The sequence below is a fragment of the Cutaneotrichosporon oleaginosum genome, assembly GCF_008065305.1.
Source record: "Cutaneotrichosporon oleaginosum strain ATCC 20508 chromosome Unknown ATCC20508_contig07, whole genome shotgun sequence".
Classification (NCBI taxonomy): Eukaryota; Fungi; Basidiomycota; class Tremellomycetes; order Trichosporonales; family Trichosporonaceae; genus Cutaneotrichosporon; species Cutaneotrichosporon oleaginosum.
The window spans coordinates 376,908-395,705 of NW_027072176.1; the positions used below are offsets into that span (position 1 = coordinate 376,908).

The following is an 18,798-nucleotide window of genomic DNA, read 5'->3' on the forward strand; positions in this document are numbered from 1 at the left end:
ACAACAACAATGCCGGTGCGGTATCACTAAATGCACACGTGTAGATTCTCTTGTCGATCGTTGTCCGTGGGCCTCGGGAGTTCCGAGTCGCCCCGCATCCCGGCCGCACATCCCGGCCGTCTCCGCACGCCATCTCCGGGACGAGGTGGAGGTGTGCCGCACCTCGGCACCTTGACAGAGGTGACTTGTTGTCCGAAGCTTTCCCTCATCACCTGCACAATCTGCACGATGCTTGCTGGCGTCCTGCGTGCCCGTACGACGACGATTAGGACACATGGTGTGCTCGCACTCGCTCGGTGGTCCAGCACAGCGGCCAAGCCGCGTGTGCTAATGCTCGATCCCATCAACCTCGCTAAGGCTGAGCTTGCAAAGCTGGAGCAGGAGGCGACCTTGATTGTAAGTTGAGGAAGTTACCAACCGTTGCCAACCGCTGACCATGGTAGCCTCTCAAGAGCTCTGATCGCTCCTCGTTCATCAACGACTTGAGGGGCGAGTATGATGGCATCACCGGCATCTACCGCCACTTCAAGGGCACGGGCTCGATCAATGTGAGTTTTGGCGATCCTTCAGCTTCATGGAGAAACCATACTGAGACCCAGGTCACTGGACGCTTCGACGAGGAACTAGTGTCTGCGCTCCCGCCTACCCTCCGCTTCATCACGTCGAACGGAGCCGGTTACGATCAAAGTTTGTTCTGAACCCCACGGCAGGCCATTGACCGCAGTTTCGGTGGAACCTTGCTCCGCCCGTAACATCCAAGTGTCCAATGTCCCATTCGTTACAGACAACCCAACTGCAGACACTGCCACCTTTCTGCTCTTGTCTGTTCTGCGCCAGTTCCCGAAGGCATTGTCGGAAGCCCAGGCCGGTTCCTTTCACAAGAATCTCCCCCTGTCTAACGATCCTCATGGCAAGGTTCTCGGCATTCTGGGCATGGGAGGAATCGGGCGAGCATTTGCAAAGCGTGCTAGGGCTCTCGGCATGACGGTCCAGTATCACAATCGCAACCGATTGCCGGAGGACCTCGAACAGGGGGCCAAGTATGTCTCGCGGGACGAGCTCCTGGCAACTTCGGACGTTGTCTCGTTAAACCTCCCTCTCAACGCGCACACTAGGCACACGATTTCGGCTCCAGAGCTCAAGGCGATGAAGAAGTCGGCAATCCTCATCAACACTGCTCGCGGCGCAGTCGTGGATGAGCCTGCTCTCATCGAGGCTCTTGAGGCAGGTGAAATCGCTGGCGCCGGGCTGGACGTGTACGAGAACGAGCCTGTTATCCCTGCCCGATTGCTGCAACACCCAACCGCTGTTTGCCTACCACACATTGGCACTCTTTCATTCGAGACCCAAAAGGAAATGGAAGCCTTCTGCATCCGTAATTTGATAGCAGGGTTGGAGACTGGCTATCTCGCCAACGTAGTGTCCGAGCAGAAGGGCATGTGGTAGAACAGCTGGGCAACTTCTATATGCTAGTTTCACGGCCTCAGTGCGATCAATAGCGCCTGATGTTTGCATCTACGCAGCCAAGTGCACATCCGCCCAGTACCTATCCCTTGACCAGTCAACCGATGAATCTCTGCGAGATAGCCGTCAGAGGCAGATTTACGTTTCCGTGACGTGTTTGTCAAAACCAAAGATGTTGATGTTGCCACAGCGGAGTAAGGCTCTGAATCTCATGACAGAAATGATGTCCAGGAGGCAGCAGAAGCACTCGAGCTGGCTACCATCATCAAGTACGTGCATTTAGTGGATGAGTTAGCACGCCTATGAAGGCCGATTGGAGGTAGCGCAAGGCAGGCCATGAGCTGGCGGCTGACACAATCAACTGCCTGCGATTGCAAACGAGCATGCAGACGTGCGTACCCTATTTTTGCTACCCCCCGTCACCGAGTAGGGAACTCGTGAACGAGTGTTATATCATCATCATACCAATCTTGCCACCCCTTCAATCGCCCATCGAACCCCAGGAATATAGGGCAAGGTACCCTTCAAGGAGCATCAAGCCCGGAAGCAGCGCAATCGTTGTCTCAGTGATAACACCGCCTATGGCGTTTGCTGCAAGAATTGACAGGATGTGGGGTCAGAAGTTATGGAGCTATCGCGCGAGAAAAACGGCATCGTCTGATGTTTCTCAATCCGCGGCGCTGCGCCGACTGTAATCTACAACTGTGGTCTGCCCCAGAACTTTTCACCTGCTTTTTTGAACCGCATTGAAGATGGAGAGAAGAATGGGAGCCTGATCTTGATGCCAGATGCTATTTCGACATGTTGGTGCTGTGAATGTGGAAGCAAACCTTGACCTTGGTTGTTACAGTCGCGAATGATATCCATGGTGCCCACGACAAAAGTGCTGCACAAAGCCGAATGAAGGGGAGAAATGAATGTGCCCAGGCCCCACAACACGTCTCGATCCATACCGCCTCAGTAGGTTCAAGGACATTTGTGCTCGCGTTGAGTTGCGCTGGTGGAAAAGTGATTAATGCATGCAGAGAACTGTTTGCCAAGCTGAAACAGACCTGATATTAGTCATGGGTATATCTTAACAGCCACAACACTCACAGGTGTAAAAAGGCGTGTTGCAAAATCGCTGCGCATGTAGTTGATCTCGTAGCATTCTACGAAGTTCATCGAGCCAGAGGGAAGACTTTCGAGATGCGACCAGCTCAGGTTGGATCGTGCAGTATTGAAGCCAATGGTATCACTTGTGTGCTTAGTGAATTTCTAGAAGTACTCTACGGCAGCGGAGGGAAGGACGTTTGGGGGGTAACAATCGACGTTTGGTTGATCACAGGATTGCTTAATGGTTGACGACAACAGTGGCTCCAAATGGTGCAACAGTTCGTAATGGAGTTGTAGATTGGTAATCTTTGCACGCTGTCTGAACGTGGTGTGCTGTGTTCAAACATGTCCATTCATGCTTTTAAGTGCGCAGAGCACGTTGATGTTTATGTACCGATGAAGTTTGGCTCCCCCCGCAATGGAAACTAAGAACAGGGTCAACTGATTTGCGCTAGACCCCACGTTGTTGGGGCGTGTATATACGCATTGAGGAAGAGTCTGCGCGAAGAGGGTTATTGTGGTCAATCGCGTCTCGATGCTCTCAGCGAGACTATTGTCTGGGAAATGTTCCAATAATCCTTGGCAAGGCCATCAAATGCGACCAGAGTCCGAGCACTCTGATAGAACACACGACGCAGGTGCAAGAACAGAGAACCCTCTCATGGCTCATCCCAAGTGGCAACATAGGTATTATAACAAAGAGCCGGCAAGGCCGATGTGAAGGCTGTATGTCGTTTAGCTGTATGTCGTTTAGACTCAGCCTTCATGGTTGATCTTTGGGCATTAACTCAGTCTTGAAGGGAGATTATTCTCATGCCGTCCATCCTTATGAGACTGCACCTCCCAAGTGGAGGCATTCACATCAACAGATGCATCACCTCTGGTCCCGCTGAAATGTTTGGCCAAAGCCCGCGACAATTCTGAACATGCCATCCTTGAGTGTTGAGTGGAGCGAGGAGTTCTGATGCCTTGCCGACTATTCCCCAAACCGGTAATCTTGTTCAGGTCCCCCAAATATTACCGAAGTTGGTATTTTTGTGTCACACAAGCACAAAATGGACCATGAGGTCAAGCTGAGCGCATGTCCTGGGAGAACTACGGTGCATTGCTTCCCGTGCGGGTTACAACGTGAATCGGCACTCTCACCGCTTTCGACCATTGGTGCACATTTGTAGCCGATATCATGTGGACATACACCATTCCAAGGCCGCCGACAGGCGGCAGGCGTGAGCTGGTCTGCGGCAATGCCGTCCAAAGAATCAGCATTTCCAGTGGTCGTTCTCTTACTAAAACGGTCCGCAACATGAAGTCAACTGCAAATGAACTTCGTGTCGGAGTTCAAAGGCATCCGATGTCATAGGCAACGGGACCAGCGTTGTGTATTAAACGAGGCGACCAGCGTAGCTTTATCCTGCGGACTAGCATGGTCCGAAATCGTTCCTCGGGTGCATAGTCTCGGCTCAAGATGCATACTGAATAACGCCAGATTCACAACATTCCATGCAGCTCGCCATCCTCCACAGAGTGCGGTTTTGAGTTCTCAACAGTGGACAGGCAGAGAGTTCTAACAGTGCTGGACCCCACTGACAGTGTTCCGTTTGAAGGAAAGACCACACCGAGCAAGAGTGACAGACCTTCCGAAGAAGGTCAGCGGCATGTTCGGCTCTCAAACATGCCGCAGACGGATTTCTGCTGACCTCCGTGATTTACACCATGCCGTTGGGCAGACACGCACAGGTGACCTACTGCTATTAACATTGAACCCAACCAGAATTGAACTCAGAGGAATCCAGCAGTCGTGCACATTATGTGTTGGCCGCTGATGAAGCCCCTGAAAGCTCCCATTTTATGAGACTGCATCCGACCAGTATAGATAGGTACTCCGACCAAACATCCACACGGCATCTTCACCCTACGGTGCTCCTGTGAGCTGGTTTGCAACTCGTTCAGATGATGGGTATGAGGATAGCATTAGAAGCCAGTCCCAATCAATGCATGACACCAGTGGATCTTGGAAAGGCTAATCGCAACACCCAAAAGCTTCCCGAACACTTAGCTACCGAAGGTCGTTGATATGCCGTGGTCATTCAACTTTTCACCTCGGCAAATGAACGCCTTCAGATTTTCCCCTTATCGCCTGGTAGTACCTACCTAAGGCTCCTTCGAGTATCTTTGGAGGGAGCCTGCCGGCGAACTCATGCATTTGCACAGCTTGAGCAACACCTGCGTCTATGATGTCGACATCACGCATTAGCAGCTACCATAAGAGCATAGCGCACAGCAATCTCGAGTCTACAGACTGGTCACAGCTGAGATAGTATGCCTTCTCTTTCGTGCGCGTGACTCCCACCGAGTCAATATTGGCTTAGGATCGAGCGGTAGATTGATACACTAATCAAGTATATCATTAGTGAACATCAAGACTCCTCGAATTGTCCGTTCACACCTTGCGCCTAATGCCGCGTCAGCACACGATTCTAGATCACGTCTAATATGTCATCGCTCGGTGACATGCAAAGCTGTCTAGCCATTTGGGATATCGTGCAGAGTTGTGACAGTCTTTCAATCACGACGTTTCACCAGCGCCACTGTAATACATCCGCCAAGCACCTGTCTCACTAACCCCTATGATTATGCAGTGTCAATCCATTATGCAAGTACATTGCGGTAGTGGCGCCAGAGGCGACTGGACTCCTGTGCAATCACCAGAATCAATCAGTGGCCTTTTTAGCCCACAGGAAGATTCGTATGGCCCCCCAAGACACGAAGCACCAATTCCCTTCAAATTCTTCTCTGACTCATGTGATTGAAATGTAAAGTGCTGCATCTCGACTCCCACTATGACCAGTGCCCCAGAATCTCCTTCGATCTATTATACATGTGAAGCTCACCGTCGCTCTTAGGCGTCGCGGTGCCTGTAATGCTAACTTGCCAGCCCAACACCAACACAATACGCGATTTACCAAACATACATACTGCCGCGACCAACACAAACTGTGCCAACTATAAATACAGCCGACGCCTGATGATGCCTTGATAGGAGGAGCGCGGCGACGTACATACGGTATGGGTTTGGCTGGTGCATTACGGCCGTGTCATTCGATGAGGCGCTGAAGCTCTGAGACAGTGCAGTTCTTATACACACCTTGCCACTGTTGTCGAGAGTGGAGAACAACAAGCTGTGTGCCTATCATCGAGAGTACGGAGAGTGGCTGAGGCATGTCATAACCCATTGAGTGTTGAATACATCCTCGGCCATAGAACGACCTTGTTGTCTCTGTTCGGGACTTGTCACGAGCCCTGGAACCTCTTGCATTGTGGTCAATTTCTCCGCTTGGACCTAAAGGTCCACCCACCCTTGTGGAATAGGCAGCACCGGAGAGTAAATGTCGCAGGATCTCCGCCCAATCAGGCCTGGATCGACATGGTAGTAGTAAGGTGTGTAGCGAATTAGGCAGCGAAAAACGTTCTCGAGTGCTGCTAGTGTTCTCACCATGTTCACTCAATTTGTCAAACTTTTCTAGGTTGTTCCTTCACAACGAGGCCCCCACCATTACATGAGTTCGCTTTGGGGTTCGGACGTCCACGTTCACAGGACTTTCCTCCCTCTGTCGACGGGATAACGGCTAAGCGAGCCTCCGAGCATCACTCCCATCACAACAGCGACAACTTTATACATTCTCCCATTGACACGAGGCAAGCTGAATACTTCACGAGAGCTTTACGTCAGTCGCGCCTTTGGTGTGCTTTGCCGTCGTGCACGATGAGCGGCCTTTCAGACATTTCCACGATCAAGTTGAGAGTCAGTACGCATTTCTATGCCAAACCTTCCATTTGCGGCCCTTCCTCAGGCCACAAAACCTGTCCCTCATGTTCTCTAAGCTACCCCTCTGAATCTCCCACAAGATAAGCAGGAAAAGACGTCACGGGCCGGAGAACCTGGTTGTCGTAGGACCCTGCCATACATATGCTGTAACATTGCAAAACACCGACAGCAGGCACGTCCCAATGTTGTTGAAGGGTGACCGCTGAGGATGGAAGCTTCCGTGATAGACCGTGCATGCACGCAATCATGTTGACAGGCAATGCCCTGACGTCACGGAGGGTGGCACGCCTTTCAAGAAGCCGGCCGACCCGTGTTAAACCGTAGCTGAGTATAATAGCAAGCGCAAGAAGCTGGCCTTGTGTTTAAACATTCTTCGCACACATCACATGGAGCTTCTTCTTCTTCTTCTACCTACACGCTCCTCAGGAAGCACGCAACGGCATAATGCTGCTTGTGATGAAGTGCCTGTTGAATCTTGTCGACAAGCCCTTCCTACTTGTAGGAGATGGGCGGGGCTGTGGGTATGTTGGGTAACACTTCAGAACGCAACTACGGTGAAATTGAACAGCTGTCAGTGAGGCACTACTTGCGGGAACTGCCCTGCATATGATTGGGTAAGGGCAGCGTCTGATCAAGCGAGTATGCTCTTCCGCTTGCACTCATGCGGAACCTACGTAGATGACACAGGAACTTAACCCACGGTTGTGTACGGGTATCCATACCAGTAACATCTTGTTCGTTGACAACACGCGGCGGCATAGAGCCCACAGGCACTAAAGCTTGGCCAAACGAACGAGCGATTGGTGAAATATATGAGCACATACCATTCTGTTGCTGAAGAGGCTTCAGCGGCGATGCAGTCCTATATGGTAATTCGTCACAAAGGAAACCTCAGCGTACTCGCAGCTCCAACAACAACGCAATGTTCTTCGTGATAATCACACTCTCCCGGACTGCAGTAACCGGTAATGGGTACTGCGCAACGCAACCACGTTGCTGTCATGCACTACACCTTTCCAAGTTGAAAGACAAACGTGTTGATCCTCAGGCTCTGTTTCAACCTCGGCTGCCCAGAACTGCGGCCGTCTTATGGGGCACCTGGTGTACTGCGGGCCCTCCAATCCCACGGGCCGTCATTGTTACTTTTGGTCTCTGTAGATCAATCTGCGGTTTGGAGCAATCTGGGACTTGACGAATTTGCCCTGGCGATTTTGCAGTGCGAGACAGACATGGCACTGAGCCGGAGTCCCTCCGTAATCCGCTGGAGAAGGCCAGTGGGGCGCTGCAATGCCTGAGAGGTGATTACGTTGGCGTCGTAAGAATTCAGTGTGTGTGGACAGTCAGTTGGACTTGGTCTGTGGCCCCGTTGATGGGTTTGGCGGAGTGGCTCGGACCTAGCATGAAAGAGCAGACGAAGGCAGTCAGCAGCGGTCTGCACCAGCCGCAGCGTTTTGCAGCACTGTGTGGTAATCTGCAGCGACAGGCAGCAACCAGCAGCAATCGGCAGCAGACAGACTGAGTCAGCACCTGTCAGGCTCAATAGGCGCAGCAGTTATATGATGATAGCCGAGATAAGGAAGTGTACAGATCATTTGGCCGCAATACAACTCTACAACACTTTCATATACCGCGCAGCCGTCGCTTCACCGCCTCCTTTCTCCTCTGGCCAAGGATACGTCTTAACATCCAGTACCTTGAAGTTGAGCTTGTCCAGCAGCTTGGTCGACGGCGAGTTCCGGGGTTGGGCATACTGTCTTAGTCAACGCGCCACAAACTTCAGTTAACTCACGGCCTCCAGCTTCTTCACGCCCAAAACAGTACGCGCCCATTCTACTGACTCGCGGACTGCTGCCCGGGCAATGCCCTGCCCTTGGTAATCGGGATGCAGGGTGTAGCTCAGCTCCCATACTTCCTCGCTGGGAGGGTGCTCAGGCGAAGGAAAGATGCCGACCTCGCCGATCAAGTTGTTGGTTCTGACATCCCGGATGACCTTGAAAGGGAATGTAGAGGGGCGCTCGTTGGCTTTGATGGCCGCAATCGCCTGCTCTTGCTCCGGAAGAGTCTTGGCCAGTTCTAATTGGAAGTCGGAGGCCGCATATGGATAAGCACGGTGGTAAAACCACATTCCGACTGACGGGATGTTGCACAGCCCCACCTGGAATGAGATGGTAGTCATGCCTAGCTTGACTCACCATGGCATTCTGGTCTGCCGAGCGGAAGGGTGTTAAGACGACATGGGCATGGGTGGGAAGCGGAAGGTAAGGTTCCCCATTCACAGTGCCCATTCTGTGGACCGTGGTTGGTGATATCTGGCCAGATGTGGACATGATGAGGTGTTAGGTGGAGATATGTGACTTCGATCGGATGACCATTCCATCGACTGAAAGTGCGGCGAACGCCGGGACGCTGGAAGCATGCCTTCTGCGACCTGAAACGCGGGAACCGCAATTATGATTCATGCATTATCACGTGCCGTAGATGTATGAAGGCTGAGAATTGTACAACAGAGTTACACCACCCTGCGTAGGGTGTGCATCCACGCAGCCCGTATGTCAGGGGTGTCCGCAATGCATGTGAAAGCTTGAGTGGCCTGACAGAGTTAGTATTTGTGGTGAATGTTGACTCACCGTCTGGAGGATAAACAGCTTGCTGCCCTTTTCTTGAACCTCGAGAATATACTGAATGGCTGATTCGTCTCGATCTCTGCCGCCGTGATTATACACGGCGGCCTTCATGTGACTCGATATAGGGTGAGAAACGAACTGGAACTCAGTTTTGACCCTGGGTTCCCCGGTTTCGGGATCGTCCTTGACAGCGAGGAGGCGAGGAAGATCGGTCATGATGAGCTGGCGTCGCTTGGCCGACGGTAGCAGGAACGAAGGCAGAGGGACGGCATTCGTTGGCTTCACGGACATGGCCGTGGAAAGGACGATTCTCTCGTTGGCAACGAGAAGGGGCATCCTGATTGTCAGCGGTTGCCCGCGTCGCAAAGCTATCGACGTACCACCGACTGTTATCCGTGTGAGCTACGCCCCGATACCTGGCCTCGGGGGAGCTTGTACGGGACCGCGACGGGCTGCGATCATCATACGATCCGCGGTCGCTGGTGCGGCTTACGCGTCCCGATCCAGCACGATTGGCGAACGTGGGGTTAATGCCCATTGTATCAAGCAGACCGCTCAGCCTCCCACCGCTCGAGCTCGAACTCGTTGACCACCCGCGAGGTTTGGGCTCACGAGGAGGGCGCGGACCAACTTCCTCTACGAGCCAAGCAGGACGCGGAGGGTCGAACTCGTCCTCGGGGTAGTCTACTGCTTTGACAGCCGAAGCAGCAGCAAAGCGATCATACTGAGGCTCCTGGCTGTGGTCGCCAAACTCGTCGTCCGATTCGTCATCCTCAAACGCAGCCCACACATCTGAATCTAGTGCGACCTGTGCGAGCGTTTTCTGGGGCGGAGACATGCCAGTCCTAATCTTGGGCGCAGGTGCAGACCAGATGTTGTTCCAATCAATGCCGGCAAAGAAGGGATGGGCCTTGATCTCCTGCGGAGAGGGCCGTCCCTTCGGCTCCAGATCGAGACAATGCTCGACGAGCGAGCGGGCGGCGGAGTCAAATCCCTCAGGGAACTCCAGCTCCCGCTTCAATACCTTTTGGAAGGTGAGGAACTCTGTGGCGCTTCGGAAAGGCGATTTGCCAGTGATGAAGTCGAAAAGAACCACTCCAAACGCCCAGATGTCAGAGCTATGATCAGCAGGGGTGTCTCACGGACAACTCACGCAAATGTAGCGGGCTCACTCCGCAGAACCTCCGGGCTGACATAGTCTGCAGAACCCACGAATGACCTCTTGCTTGTCTCGCTAGGCTCCTCCTTCCGACCGAGGATCTTTGCGCTCCCGAAGTCTGTGACTTTGAGACGCATTGAGTTATCCAGCAAAATGTTCTCTGGCTTGACATCACGATGGATAATGTCGCGCTCGTGAATGAACTCGAGGGTGTCGATAAGCTGCGCCGCATAATACCGAGTTGAAGCCAAGTCCAGCGAGCCATACTTGCGAATTACAGCGGCAAGTTCACCATTGCTGGCGAGCTCGAGGACATAGTCTGATGTCAGTGCGTGGACATGGCTCGATGCACTCACAGACACTGGTCTTGTCGGCAAATGTGCAGTATAACCTGATGATGCCCGGGTGACCAAACACCTGCGAGCCACCCGTGACCGACTTGGAACTGCGCGCGCTACGCTCGGACGGAGCGAGAGACTGCCGGCGTTTGCGCGGAGTGCGCATGCGCATCGAGTCGGGGTCGGTCGAGCCTTCCCTTCTTGGGTGGAGCTGAACCGGCTCTGATGTGGTGCCCCCGTCCGAGTGGCCATCACTGGATTCCTCCTTGACAGGGGATGGGGGCCGGCTGCGGGGCGTATCCTCGAGGATCTCTTGCGGCTCTGTCGTACGCGCCCCGAGCCGACCACTCGACATTAATGGCGATAGAGGTATTGTGCCAATGTTCGGCGAGTCAGCGCTGGTGATGGGCCGATCGCGGACCCCACCCGACGGTGATGCCATGAGTGTCACAGCAGAAGACGCGCCACCGCTGTCAGCGCGAAGATGGTGAGGGCCACTTCGGCGGTTGGGGCCCACGTTCGGTCCACCACCCGCAGAGGAGTTGGACAGGCCGCGGCGGTGCCCCGCGCGGACTGAGGACGAGATTGACGTCCTGGGCAGAGAGAGCCGGATTAGAGCATCTCGTTCGATGTGGGCGTACTTTGCCTTCTTCTCCTGGATGAGATGCGCCTGGTTCATGATTTTGATAGCGAATTGCTGGGCGGGGCCACGCGGATTCGCGGAGAGCGCCCCACTTGGTGCTGCAGTGGCGAGGACAACCTACTGTCAGACATATGGACGACAGCCACGTCAAAACACACCGTGCTGTAGCTTCCACGCCCAAGCTCCTCGCCGAGGATGTAATCTCTCAAGGAAGGTCTCTTTGAGGCGGCCGAGCCGTTGGACTGAGTCGAGAGTTGACTCTGGCGCCTCTCGCGCTCCGACAGCGCGACATGGCTGCTATCCATACTTTGGTTGCGGGATTTGGGGACACCGCGAAGAGTTGTTGGCGTGCCCGGAGCTGAACCCGTGTGGTGTGCACGCGCGGGCGTCCCGGGACCGTCGTCATCTCCAACAGTGACGCGCAGCGCCTGCGGCGAATGGGGGCCCATCATAGATTCGGGGAGGGGCAGACGCTTCGCCCGAGGGGTGGTGGGACTGAGATTCGGGGGAAGCGATGGGGAGCGGCCAGTGTCGGTGGTGACAATAGATGGGGTGTGTCGCCCACCCGCTCCGATGGTTCGCGGGGGCTCGGTTGCTTGCCGGGCCATGCGGGGACCGTTACGCGCGAAGCCTCTGCCGCCATACATACCGGCGAGCTCCGGTTCGCGGTAGTCGGCAGCAACATCGCTGGGAAGCTGTGCTTCGGGGGTGGCGGCCGTGCGAGTCTGAATTGGCGGGGGACGAATAGGGACAGCCACAAGCGATGAAGAGGACTCCGATGTCGTGGTCGAGATGGACGACGACGTCGAGGCATTACGCTGAAGAAGCGATGCCGAGGTCACGCGCGCAAAGGCGGGAAGTCCAGTGGGCGGCGTCGGAGGGGTGCCAGCAGGGGAGGTAGCTGTGGCTGCCATTGTGAATGGCAGGGAGGGAGTGAGAGACGCCTCGTCGCTACCGGCTGTGGATTCACGCCGTGAGCGTCTTGGCCGTCTTGCTCGTATGCAAGAGGATGAGTGAGTCTTTGAAGCAGGCGAATGGAGAAAGAGCAAGAAGGTCGAGATGGGCTTGTTGGGTTGTATGTCCTCCCCCTGGGCTGGGTGGACAGGTCATGTGTGAGAGGAGAGAGGGGGCATGGGAGGAGAGGGAAGGTCACGAGTGTGGAGGGGGTGGAGGCCGGTTTCATCTGTAGCCCATGACCATGATCCAATGAAACGGGATCAATCAGACCACCACAAGGCCTGGGCCCCCATGCGGCCACGTGTGTGGCGCCAAAATCAAACCACCCTGATCTTTGCTCTTCACCACCTTTATGACGCTGACTTCACCTCAATCCCTCGATCCTCAACCAAAGAGAGTCCGTCGACAGCTGCCAACCTCTCTATCATGACAGCCGAACTGATTTTCTTTGACAGGCGAATGTGGTATGCTCTGATCCATTGAATTGATCGCCTGATCGGTCGATCCCATTCAGACTCACCCCTGCCATGAGAAACTAATGTCCGCCAACCGTGCACAGTGATGCTTGGCGTGGGCTTCGGTCGGCTCACCTCCTCCGAACACATCGGCCTACGGATGGGCGCGCATGTCCAAGGACGCCGTCCACGAGAGCTCGGAGCCATGATACGCAAGCCACCGCTCCATAAATGCGTAAATGCGATGCGGCGTGGGCAGCCTGTTATCCTCCTGCCGATTCTGATGCCCCTCCAACGCGCAATCTTCATCCTGACGCTACCTGGACTTGTCTACCTCAGAGGCTCAGCGGTGCAGTCTACCAGCAAGGGAACGTTGCGAACAAACGGCCACATGCGGCTGCTATGAAGTCGGGGTGCAAGCGGGGGAGGCTACAGATGATAGTCGTCAACGCAGTTGACGCGCACGCCGCGCCGTGCCCATACCGCATCAATATTCATATCCGCTTTGCCACTGCGGTCAGCAGGGGCACTCCTGGAACTCACTCCTCTCGCCAAGTCACCGACGGCTCACACGCTCCTGGGGGGGGATTCCTGAACACAATGTTCTTCTGCAGCCCGAGCGTGATATGCAGCGCTGGCGGTGTGATCGTGATCTTGTCACTTGGCTCCCTCCCTTCCAGCATGGAAACAACATTCTTGGTGAGTACCGCCGCCTGCGCGGCGCCGGGACGCGCAGCTTTATGTGCGCCAGTATCAGCGATGTCACCGACGGCGAAGATGTGAGGGTAGCCAGGAAGCTGCAAAGTAGGGTTGACGCGGATGAAGCCATTGTCGGGGTTGATTAGTTCGCCGGGAAGTGTAGCAACGAGCTCATTGTTTGGCGTCTGGCCGGTCGCGAGAATCACAAGCTGTGTTTGCAGTTCACGTCCGTCCTGCAGCTTGACGCCGAATGTCGATCCGTCAGAGGGGAAGCCATCCTTGGGCAAGACCACTCGCGAGCCGGTGATGAGTTCTACTCCGAGCTCGGCGAAGCGCTCAGCGATAAGGGCATGGAACTGAGGGTGAAATTTGGGCATCACGCGGTCCCGTGACTGCACCACCGTTACTTTCTTGGCTGGGTACAGCTCTTTAACGTCCGTCGCCATCTGAACGCCTACCGCCCCGCCGCCAATGATCAGAACTGACGACGCCGCCTGCACCTGTGACTGAAAGCGTTTGAGGTACTCGACCGATGGGCCCTTCTCCTCTACCTCCATCGTCCCAGGTGCCGAAAGACGCGTGCCCGTCGCAATCACCAGATAATCGAACTGGAGCTCGCCGGAGCCTTGCCATGGCCGGTCGAGGACAACGCGATCTGGGTGTACTGCGAGAACTTTGGCACGCACAACCGTGTCCTGGCGTTGACGGGAAGATGTGGGGTCTCGGTCGAAGAGGCGGTACGGAATGAATGCCTTATGCTCGTGAGAGGGGAGAATAGCGTACCGGGGCTGTATATCAATTGGTCTGACGCGGGGAAGCTCAGGAACATGGCGCTGTCCTTTCGACTCACGAATGCGAAGAGATGGTGGAAGTGAGTGTGAGGCTCAACAAGGAGGATTCGGTGAGTATTCGGGAGGACGGACGCCAGCTGCTGTGCGGTGCTCTGCCGCCGTCAGAATTGCCACGGTCCAACTTACGGTGCCGACATAAGATCCACCCACCACGATGATGTTCTTGAATGCTGTGACCATGGTCGATGGGGAATCGATCGATACGTCGAGGCATGTCGTTCATTAAATAGTCTATGGGGCAGGAAGCTCAGCCTCCCTGTAATATCTGTCGCCATCGGAAACCTCGGGCCCGAGCCTGAGATGAATAGCTGCGCTTGGCCGGCCCGGAACGCGGTGTTTTATCTGATAAGTTGGTGCGGGATTCTGCGGCCAATTGATGGCATTCTCTTGGCACATTTCGCCGCGATCGCCGCACACAGCCTAGCTCTTCAAGAACACAAGTTACTGTACTCCTCGAACATGTGCATAGCGAGGTCCTATCGAAGTCGCGAGCCCTTGGCCAGCCCGTCTACAAGCTGATAGTGGAGCGACTGGCGGCGCACAACGGCCTCCTCCTCCTCGGTGACCTTGATCAGCAGACCAGACTGGGACATCTGGTAAGTTGCGAAGTCACGCTGCGTTGAGGTAAGGCCAGGGAATATGTCGAGTGTGCGGGTGTCGTCCTGGAGCATGCACTGCACGGCCAGGATGACACGGTTGCCTGCCTGGCGCGAGGACACTGCGAGGTCCGGATTGAGCGACTGCCATCAACATCCCTCCCCTGATGGCTGTGACTCACTTCCACCACGATATGGCTGCGCCGCTTTGCCTCGCCCTCTACTGCCTCCCGGGGCAGCTTCAGTATGCACATGCCCATGGCGTTCAGTGCGTAGGTGTACCCTGCAGTCCGCACTCGTGCCCCCTCCCGCGAAACCGCCTCTCCTTCGTGCGCAACCAGGAACCGCCTGAGCGCGGCCTCCAGTTGCGAGAGAAGGAAGGGCGGGTTACAAACCTCCACAAGCAGCGAGACCATCGCATTCGTGGATTCGAGAACCTGTTTGAAGTCAGTACAGCTCAAGTTTGCCCTAACCGTGTGATCGCCGCTAGTCCGAAGGTCGAAGAGACGGTCGAGCAGAGCGTCCTCACGCGACTGTGCCTCAAACAATGCCCATTGATTCTGCACCAGCTCCCATAGTGTCACCAGCGCCTGCTCCAAGATGGCGGGAGGCTGTGGTCAGCGCCGAAGTTCGGCTGAGCTCACCTGCTGTGGGTCAAGGCAGGCTAGGAGGCCATCCAAAATTCGATCAAACAACCGATTCTCCACCCAGAGCTCACGGTTACAATTGTTGTTCTGGTCGGAGGCCTCCGAAATAGAGCACTCGGCGGAGAAACGGGCGATGCGCTTGAGGCTTTTCACCGACGGCTGGTCGACCAGCGCAGCGACCTCGGCTTCAATTTCCTCGCTCTTCGTCGAGCTGAGGGTCGTAGCCTCGTCGAGTACTACAAGATTAGCAGTCGAAACGCACCAGGTCAGCACTCACACTTCCGCCGCGTGGTCCACCAGCTACGTTCATACCCGCTGTTTTCCAACTTCTTAATAAGTTTAGGGGTCATGGGCAGGGGTGAGTCTTCCCACTCCCTGCGTTTGAGCTCATTCAAAGGACCACGCCCCATTGCCATGGTAGCCATGTTGCTTCCCCGTAAACCGCGAACCGGGGTCATGGGCGCGGTTTGGATGACCTCGTCATCATCATCGTCGAACTCGAGGAGCTGCTTGGCTGCTGACAGACCTTGTTGAGCTTGGGCGTGCCGAGCCTCCTCTGCAGGGTCCCGATAGGCGAAGTATGTGTGGGCCTCTGGAATGAGGGGCGGTTGAGTAGTTCGCGGGCGGTTCGAACTGGATGTAGACCGTGGAGTGATTGATGGCCGAGTGGCACTCAAAGGCGCGGAAGCGACTCTGCGGGGAGCAGGAGCCGCACTCCCCGGTGCGCGGAAAGCCTGGAGCGGTGAGTCGGTAGGCCCAGGCGGGCTCCGCGACAGCGTCCTCGCAAGACTAGAAGACCTCGATCTACCTGACACGTCTGACGAAGCGCCCGACATCACGGTGCCGATAGGCCGAGGAAGCACCGACAGCCTAGACACGGGCGAGCTGGACGGTTGGCCATTGTGGGCGTTGTGGTTGGGCGGCGACCTGCCTGCGTCAGACTGCCTTCTGTCAAGGGAAGGTGGCCGGACTTCTCTTGACAATCGAGCGACCCGCTTCTGACTCGACGCTCGATTTGAAACCGTGTGTGCCGATGACGCAGGTGAGATAGGAGGTGGCGGAGAAGCAGACTGCGGTGTCCTGGACGAGCCTGGTCTCGGCAGGCGAGTGGGGGTTGCAGGGCTGCTGGCGGTTCGACGGGCCATCAAAGCAATTGGGGAGCGGGCGGGCGTGGCGGCTTCAGTGTCACCCAAAGCAACTTCAGTCACAGGTTCTGGTCCCCGAGACAAGCTTAGGGTACTCATGGCCGGCACAGGCGGAGGTGAGGCTGATGGCGGATTTCCAATGTCGCGGGCTGCGGGCTGCCGCGAAGAGGTTTGAGGAGCCACCTCCGCTGACATCTGCGTTGCAGTCGCAGTAGCTTTCTCAGCAGCAACCTGAGCTCGCTTGGCAGCGATCATTGCACTCATCGCCGAGCTCGCTCGAGGCTTCGGTGAGGGTCTCACAGCGGGCGTCACGTCCTCACCGGTACCGGGCCTCTGCTGAATGGCTCGCTCGAGTTGCTTTCTGGCCGTGGCATCTAGTCCTGCTAGAATTTTGGCCGCCGGTTGGGAGAAGTAACGCTCAAAGATCCAGAAAGTAGTTCGGCCCTGCTCGCGGACAGCAGGATTGACGTCGGCTAGACCCCGCTTCACCATCTGCTCCACCTGGTCCAACAGCCCATCATGAAGAATGCTCTTCGCGTTGGGGCTGTCGAGTAAGGTTCTCAGATGGGTTGCACCATATTGCCGTGCCTGGGCACTCTTATCTGTCATAGCAGCGTTAATGTGTGAGAGGAGGATGCGCTGGTGAACGTTCGAGTGCTTGATGATGGCGTCAACGCCCTTCTGGGAACGCTCTGCGATCATTCGCTTCGTCAAACCCCTGGTTGTAAGCGCTGCGCAACAGATCTCACGTACGCCATTTTCCCTAACGTAGGCAGCAAGGCCTCCGCCGAGGGGTCGAAGGATGGCCCCAGCGTTTCCGCCAGTTCTTGGACGAGAGCACAGGATTGCTGAGCTAGCGTTGTCCGCAGACTCATGAGAGTTCTGGAGATGCCATCGACGATGCCTCCCTTCAGGCCTGCGAGGAATGCTTCCGGTTGCTTAGCGAAGACTTTGCCGCGCAGCATCCCGCGGATACGCAAAAGGGAGCGTTCTCGAGGTCCCCAGTTATGTTCAGTCTCCTTGCCCTGCATGTCAGTTCTGAGCTCCGAAGTGGGGCGCGTTCACCTCAAAGTGGGGGATCATGGCCTTGAACTCGAGCTCAAGGTCGCGTGCGCCGGCAACATATACTACCTCAACATCCTCACTTGCAGGAGTTGGAGCTCGGGTTGTGTCAGATGTCTCTGCGGATGCTTGTTGCGGCATTGGTGTGGACGGTACACTAGCCCCTCCAAGGATGCGCGTAAGAATGGCGTCGGCAATGGACTTGCGAACATTGCGGGCGAGCAGCAGTTTCTTAAACTCAGTCCGCGCCGCGGGCGGGGTCGTGGGAGGAGACAACAATGCAACGACAGCCAGGCGTCAGGCCCTACACCAGGGTTGACTCACCTCGCGCGCCTGGTCGCGCACGACACCATCGCTGTCTTCGAGCAGATTGACAAGGCTTGCAAGCCACGGTTTGAGCGGCAACTTGATATTCGGATCGCTCCGCATCGTAAGCAGAAGCTTGAGAATCTCAATCTTCGCTCGCGGAGCACGCCCAGAGAGCGCATCCTTGACCGCCGCTTCCCACTGGGACACCACACCGTCCTTCTCCTTCGCGCGTGGGCCTTGAGAAACGGTGAGCGACTCGCTACTGTAGGCTTTGCTGCCCAGTAACCCGAGGCATTCTCGCGCAGGAGCAGAGAGTCGCTCCTTTGGGTCGTTGAGCTTCTCAATGAGACCGGGAAGTATGCACGACAATGCAAGCTTGAGATGCGATGGTGGTGACGTGGGGATGAGGGGTAGGAAGGTGAGAAGGAAATTATTGAGAGTCGAGGTGACCAGGAGATGGTTGGGGGAGCGTACAAAGGGCCCCACGAGCATTGTGATCGCGTCTACACCCCGTTCGGGGAGCTCTGTTATGCCCTCCAGCTTCAGGCCCCAATGCGTGATAAGATTGACTCTCTTGTCTGCATCTGGGAATCAGCGGCGTGTTCTGGGGTGTTGGGGGGCGGTCACCTACCTCCCGCACGGAGGTCTGAGAGGAAGGCTCCGATCTCGTCTTCCGTAACTGTTTTGACGGCCATGGTCGTAGCTTACGGCCGAGAGGGGGAATGATGTGGCGACCGGGAGATGATGCTGCGACGGGGACGAGATTTGAATGCGATTGTCGCAGCGAGGACGAAGAGAATGGCAAGTTGAACTGAACGGAGCGCGGGCGCGGGGTGGAAGGTGCAGAGGAACACAAGGACAACCGCTGGCCGCTGGCCATGACGCACAACTCGACGATCGACGCGTCGCGACCAACGGAACCATTTTC

The 18,798-nt window shown here is 55.7% G+C and overlaps 5 protein-coding genes across 5 annotated transcripts; 1 reads left to right on the forward strand and 4 right to left on the reverse strand.

The window, feature by feature from the left end:
- Positions 1–228: 228 nt before the first annotated feature.
- COLE_07364 (uncharacterized protein) lies at positions 229–1,446 on the forward strand (the record flags this gene model as incomplete). The annotated part of the gene is made up of 4 exons (XM_018420655.2): positions 229–396; positions 444–548; positions 600–687; positions 725–1,446. The coding sequence occupies 4 exons, from the start codon at positions 229–231 to the stop codon at positions 1,444–1,446; spliced, it is 1,083 nt and encodes a 360-aa protein (XP_018282154.2).
- A 6,548-nt stretch (positions 1,447–7,994) lies between these two features.
- Positions 7,995–8,670, reverse strand: COLE_07365 (uncharacterized protein; the record flags this gene model as incomplete). Its single annotated transcript, XM_018421928.2, has 3 exons — positions 7,995–8,135; positions 8,175–8,540; positions 8,578–8,670. 3 exons carry the CDS (start codon positions 8,668–8,670, stop codon positions 7,995–7,997), a joined length of 600 nt encoding a protein of 199 aa, XP_018282153.1.
- Positions 8,671–8,850: 180 nt separating this feature from the next.
- On the reverse strand, positions 8,851–12,063 carry COLE_07366 (uncharacterized protein; the record flags this gene model as incomplete). The annotated part of the gene is made up of 6 exons (XM_018421927.2): positions 8,851–8,904; positions 9,013–9,346; positions 9,390–10,127; positions 10,163–10,487; positions 10,525–11,266; positions 11,308–12,063. 6 exons carry the CDS (start codon positions 12,061–12,063, stop codon positions 8,851–8,853), a joined length of 2,949 nt encoding a protein of 982 aa, XP_018282152.1.
- A 927-nt stretch (positions 12,064–12,990) lies between these two features.
- COLE_07367 (uncharacterized protein) lies at positions 12,991–14,291 on the reverse strand (the record flags this gene model as incomplete). Its single annotated transcript, XM_018421118.2, has 4 exons — positions 12,991–13,072; positions 13,105–14,048; positions 14,111–14,203; positions 14,238–14,291. The coding sequence occupies 4 exons, from the start codon at positions 14,289–14,291 to the stop codon at positions 12,991–12,993; spliced, it is 1,173 nt and encodes a 390-aa protein (XP_018282151.1).
- A 391-nt stretch (positions 14,292–14,682) lies between these two features.
- On the reverse strand, positions 14,683–18,565 carry COLE_07368 (uncharacterized protein; the record flags this gene model as incomplete). Its single annotated transcript, XM_018421926.2, has 9 exons — positions 14,683–14,850; positions 14,890–15,144; positions 15,181–15,318; positions 15,352–15,590; positions 15,632–17,217; positions 17,253–17,524; positions 17,565–17,852; positions 17,886–18,454; positions 18,502–18,565. The coding sequence occupies 9 exons, from the start codon at positions 18,563–18,565 to the stop codon at positions 14,683–14,685; spliced, it is 3,579 nt and encodes a 1,192-aa protein (XP_018282150.2).
- Between the last annotated feature and the right edge of the window lie 233 nt (positions 18,566–18,798).